Source organism: Coptis chinensis, chromosome 8 (assembly GCF_015680905.1).
Source record: "Coptis chinensis isolate HL-2020 chromosome 8, ASM1568090v1, whole genome shotgun sequence".
NCBI classification, from domain to species: domain Eukaryota; kingdom Viridiplantae; phylum Streptophyta; class Magnoliopsida; order Ranunculales; family Ranunculaceae; genus Coptis; species Coptis chinensis.
This window is the reverse complement of record NC_141463.1, coordinates 79,106,897-79,112,896: the sequence shown is the minus strand read 5'-3', so window position 1 is coordinate 79,112,896 and position 6,000 is coordinate 79,106,897. Positions and strand designations below refer to the sequence as shown.

The 6,000-nt window shown below is 39.1% G+C and overlaps 1 protein-coding gene across 1 annotated transcript; it reads right to left on the bottom strand.

Moving 5' to 3' along the window:
• Positions 1-428: 428 nt before the first annotated feature.
• On the bottom strand, positions 429-806 carry LOC147483307 (uncharacterized). Its single transcript, XM_086579532.1, has one exon. The coding sequence runs from the start codon at positions 804-806 to the stop codon at positions 429-431; it is 378 nt and encodes a 125-aa protein (XP_086435658.1).
• Positions 807-6,000: the final 5,194 nt, after the last annotated feature.

Here is a 6,000-nt window from a genome sequence, read left to right as displayed (position 1 = left end):
GAATGCCTAAATGAGTATAGTACAAACAGAAACCTGACTGGGTGGACTCGATGGTATTCATCTTGGGGTTTGTCCACATCACCTATCCAGTGTTTGTCATAGATACTGAACATAGTTCTAGTCCAGAAGGACAGAATATCTGTGGCAGCTTTCCATGGTAGTTTAGCCAACATTGCTACATTCATGTCTCTAGCCTTCCTTAAACCCAATCCTCCAGTTTCTTTAGGTTGACATATGTGATCCTACCCTATGGTGTGGACACATTTAGATTGTTCCTTTCCAGACCACTAGAAATCTCTACATGCCTTATCAATCTTATTGCAAATTGAGACAGGAAGCAAATAAGTTTACATGACATATAGAGGAGTGGCCTGAATCACAGCTTGGATAAAAGTAGTTCTCCCAGCCTGTGACAACACCTTTGCTGTTCAACCTTTAATCTTATTGTGTATCTTATCTACTAAATAATCAAAGTCCTCAGACTTTTTCCTGGATAACATGATGGGGACACCAAGATACTTCTCTTTAGGAGCAAAGTTTCTAATATTCCAGAATCTTTTGAGTCTGAATTTTTGTCTGTAGGTAACATTTCTGCTAAAAAAAACACTAGACTTCTCATAATTTATCAATTGGCCTGAAGCCCCACAATAGTCATCCAGAATCTTTTTTAGATTCCCACTCTCAAACACATTTGCTTTAATAAATAAAATGAGATCATTTGCATAAAGCAAATGTGTTAGAGCAGGGGAGTGCCTTTTTATTTTTATGTCATGTAACTCCTCTTCATTTTCAGCTTTTGCCACCATCCTAGACAAAGCTTCAGATACCAAATTAAACTAATAAAGGGATAAGAGATCCCCTTGCCTAACCCCTCTTTCAGGGACAAACTTCTCAAGAGGGGTCCCATTCAACATGATATGGAAAGACACAATAGAGACACATTGGTGAATCATGTGTCTCCACTTTTGATTAAACCTTCTCAAAAATAATATCCATAAAAGACCATTCAACCCTGTCATAGGCTTTAGCCATGTCCAATTTAAAGGCAATTCAGCCCTTATTCTTTGTTTTCATATTCTTCATATTATGAAAGACTTCATAGGCTAAACCAACATGATCTCCTATGCTTATGCCTTTAATAAAAGCCCCTTGGAATAGGGAGATAATTTTATTAATAAGACCTTTGAGTCTGTTGGTAAGAAGCTTAGAGATAATCTTGTACCCAAAATTGCACAGGCTAATAGGCCTAAACTTGGAAGCATGATCAGGATTTGCTATCTTTGGAATTAAAGCTATATAAGTCTCATTAAACCCAGGATTAAAGAACCCTTGGTTGAAGAAGTCCTGAACAAAAGCAATCACAGCAAGACCTATGATGTCCCAGCAATTCTGATAGAAAATGTCTTGGAACCTATCAGGTCCAGTGGACTTTAAACTCCCCATCTTTCTAACCACTGCCCAAATATCCCCTCCTGCAGGGATAGCAGTAAGAATCTCATTGTCCCTTGTTGTCACACATGGTTGGAACAAATTCAGGATATGCTCATTTCTCCCAGGGTGTTATGAGGTGAAGATCTCCTTAAAATACTGATTTAAAGAGACCCCCACATCAGTCCTACCCTCCTTCCATTCTCCATCATTATTTCTGATCTTATCAATGATATTCTTTCTTCTCCTGTAGATGGTGGAGAGATGGAAGAACTTTGTGTTCCTACCTCCATCTTTAAGCCAAAAGTTAGAGGACTTTTGTTTCCAATAATCCTCCTCTTTAGTATACCAGTCCAACAGCTCATCTTTTAAACCCTTAGCTTTATTTTAATTTACAATGCTAAAAGGTTTAGCCAGCACAGAGTCAAGCTTAGATTGAATGGATTTGATATTGGTGAAGATGTTACCAAACACATATTTATTCCACATAGTTAAGTCTTTTTTGGTCTTATCCAACTTATGCATAAAATTACTATCAGGAAGATCATGAGTAATCGAATTCCATGCTTTTCAATGACTTCCATACAAGTCTCATTATTGAACCACATGTCAAAGAACTTAAAAGGTCTATGAAGTTTATCCTCTTTCTTAGCCAGATTAATTAATAGAGATATATGGTCAGAAGTAGCATTAGCCCAAGTTCCGATTTGGGCATTAGGGAAAGCGGCAAGCCGGTTAAAGTGGCCAAGACTTTGTCAAGCCTTTCCAAAATATGGTCACTAGGCCTTCGTTATTGCTCCAAGTATACTTAAGGCCTTTATACCCCAAATCCACTAACCCCAAATCATTAATTAAACTATTAAAATCATACATGTTCTTAGTAATCCTACTTCTGCCACCTATCTTTTCATCCAGGCTAGAAATCACGTTAAAATCCCTAAACAATCACCATGGGCCAGGAACTAGAGGGGCTAATTCCCTTAGTTCATTCCACACTTTATTTCTGTTGTGCGCTACAAGTTCACCATACGTAAAAGTAAAAAACCATGGCTCTTTATGGAAATAATTTAAAATTTTACATGTCACTTGGTTGCATGATGCCCCAAGAATCTCCAGGTCCACCCCTTCCTTCCATAAGATAGCCAAGCCCCCACTCAGTCTTTTAGCTGGAACAGCAAAATGCCCACTAAACTTCAACTTCTTACTTAACTTGTTTATACCTTCCTTGCTAGCCTTGGTTTTACGAGAGACACACAATATCTACATCAAACTTTCCTATTAGGTCCTTTAGTTGTTAAACTGTCATGGTGGTACAAATCCCCTGACAATTCCAGGCGTGTATCGTCATGGAGACAAAGGTAGTTGTGAAGGGACAACCACCACGAATCACGGGGGAGAAGAGGGGATTTTTTGCTAGTTTCATCATTATTCTCTTCATAGCTCCTGACTTGTTCTAAGCTTTCTTCCCTCTTTTCCCCATACCTAGAGTCACCTTGTTCTACCTCTTGATTCTCCTTATATTGAATTTTTTTCACAACTGTAAAGTCATCCATAGCTAGGGGTACTAGTTAGAAATCAGATCCATCACTATCATCATCCAATCATACCATATCTTGTGCTTCATAGTTAATCACTTCTTATTCTAGATCATCATCTATCTGTACTTCTTCCTCCATCTCTTTAGATTCTTCAGACTCTTCATCCTCAGTATCTAAGTCATCTGATTACGTTGAAGATGGCTCCGAAGAAGTAGCCATTCCATCATCCTCTGCAGGCCTTGGGATCTTTCTGATCCACTTGATACAGGAATAATTTGAGCTTCTGTTGGAACAACAGATGTCCTTCCCCTCTTCTTCTCACCTCATCAACTTCTCTTTTTGCCCTTTTTGATTTTTTCGCAACCCCTTTAATACTCCTCTGTAGCCATCCATTATCTCCTTAATCTGCCATATTTACCTTTTCCAACACTCCCAAACACCCCTTTCTCTTCTCTCCTTTTCTAACCACTCCACTTGACCCTTCTGTCTAATCTTCAAAACATGCCTGACCACTTGATATACCCTGACATTTATGCTTCTTTTTATGTCCTCGGGAAACCATCATCTTAAAACCTCTTCCACGTGTTGCCTTACTTTGAAATCGAAATCCAATTGATTGATATGGCATATTGGGAATAGCCACTGTGCTTGGCTGGATTTCCTCGGCTGTAAAGTCATTTGTCTTGGAAACCGTCGAGAGTAGGTGAGTAGAACTGCTTGCCCTATTTCCTTTACTCCTAGTGATTTGACCCTTAGTTGTTTCGTTTCCTTTGGGTCTAGATCGATCCATCCTCTATCTTTTGGCCCATCGAACTATAACCCATCCATGACATGGGTTGTCTTGCTTTCGTCATCGACCCATCCGGGTATCCCCTATGCAGGCCTAACCCCTATGTCCACCTCATTTACATCCATTCTCCTTCTTGTTCCCCTATCTGGCCCAGGGCCCAAGATCCCAGGCCCCTTTCTTTCTGGCCCTTCTCTAACTTCCTTGTTTTGGTCTAGTCCAAGCGGACTAGCCTTCTTAGGGGGTCCAGCCCTCTGGATTATATCCGTTGGGGACGCAGCTAGAAAATTAGTATCCGTTATGGTAACCGTTGCTTGGGCCTCATTCCTTGTTACTGCTACTGAATCCAAATGTTTGTCTCTAGTAGCCTCTGTCCCCCCTGACGTGGACTTTCTCCATCTTTCTTGTCTTGCTCGCATACTATACCCCCTACCTCCATGTGATGACGGTGCCGGCGTCTCCTCGAACCTGAGTTTTTGAGGAGTACCTACTATGGTAACCGTTTGTTTACCTGAATAGGCAATGCCATTGAAAAATTTATGTGCTTTCATCTGACTTGTGAAGAAAGGTTTAATGTCCTTTGGTGATCCTCCATATTTTGATATCTCATACCTGTGCTATGCTCTGATCCGGCAACTATAATGATCGTGACCTATTACTGCACAGAAGTAGCAGAAGATTTTGAGCTTTTCATATTTGTATCACTTCAAAGATCTCTCCTGTTTCCAGTTTCACCTTCTGATCTTTTGCAGTCTCTTTTTTATGTCCATTTCAACTTTTACTCTGGCCACTGGTTGATTAAAGTCTGGTGGGCAAGATAGATCCACTTCATATAATGTCCCTAGATCTGCTCCTATCTTCCAAACATTTGCTTTGTTAATGCGTGTCTTTGGAAGATCCCAAATATGAACCCAAAATTTAAAAAAATCAAAGTTGTACTCATCCATCTTGCTAGATCCAATCCATTCCTTGACCGAGAATATATGTCCATAAATTATCCATGGACCGTTCTCCAGCACATGATTCCGTTCATTTTCCTCTTCAAAGGTGATACAGACATGCTCTCTGTCTATCAATTCCAGACAGATTTCTTTCTTCGTTTGCCATGTTCGATGTAATTCCTCACTTAACTCTTCCAGGTCTATAGTATGGCCTCCATACAGTTTTCCCATCAGAGTGAGTTTCTCATTGAATTGCTTTTCAATATTTAAGCAATCTATTTCTACCACACTCTGTTTCTTAGCAAATAATAACTTGTACATATCTTTCTGTAGATCCTCTATTTTCCTGTTTCCTTCTGTTGCCACTTCCATAGCTTGTTGATTATTCATGACTATATGCTTTAAGTGCTTTCTACTAACCCAACTTCCCACATCAAACCTTTAGAACTATTTGAAAACTTTCAGAACAGGAGTTTAAGATAAAGGAAAGCAAGGAGTGAAGAGATAGATAGAGGAGGAGAAGATAAGAGGCACTAGGCCTTTGTTAAGAAGCCAAGAGAGGTGCAAGTTCTCGTCTCTAGTTAAGATGGTTAATGGATTCTATGTTATCGCCCACAGGAGAGGCAAAGGTTCATTACAAAATAGGAAGTTTAGGTTTGAGGATTTGTAACACTTATTACACGATTTTATCCCATTTGAAAAGGTTAGAAATTAATTCTTGAAATTCATCCGAATTAACACTTATGCAACATTCCCAACGCTTTTGTAGCGTTAGTGACTTACTAACGGTAAAAAAGTGTTACAAAACAAAAAAGGTGCGTGTTACAAATATCTTGTTATGGTGTAATGATTGCTTCTTCGGCTTACCAGGTTCGCATAATGGCATTAACGTGCTTTATCATTATTATGTTTTTGAATCATTAGAGCAAGGTGAGGCTCCTACTATTAATTTTAATGTGAATAGTAATGCCTACGATATGGGATATTATCTTACTGATGGTATTTACCCAAAATCGGGCACATTTGTTCAATCCATTCATTATCCAAGAAATAACCATGAAAATATATTTAGTCAACGTCAAGAAGCTGCAAGAAAAGATATTGAAAGGACGTTTGGAGTTTTGCAGGCAAGATGACATATTATTAAGGCTTCTGCGTGTTGTCATAGCGTTGTTGTTCTTGGGAACATAATGAAGACATGCATTATAATGCATAATATGATTGTTGAGAATGAACGTGAAAGTGGAGTGTGGAATTGGAAAGGTGAGAGGAAAGAAATCATACCTAAACTCTACCAAGAAGACGA

Coding starts and splice junctions, on each gene's coding strand:
- LOC147483307 (XM_086579532.1), bottom strand. CDS start 806: ATGGTGGCAAAAGCTGAAAATGAAGAGGAGTTACATGACATAAAAATA.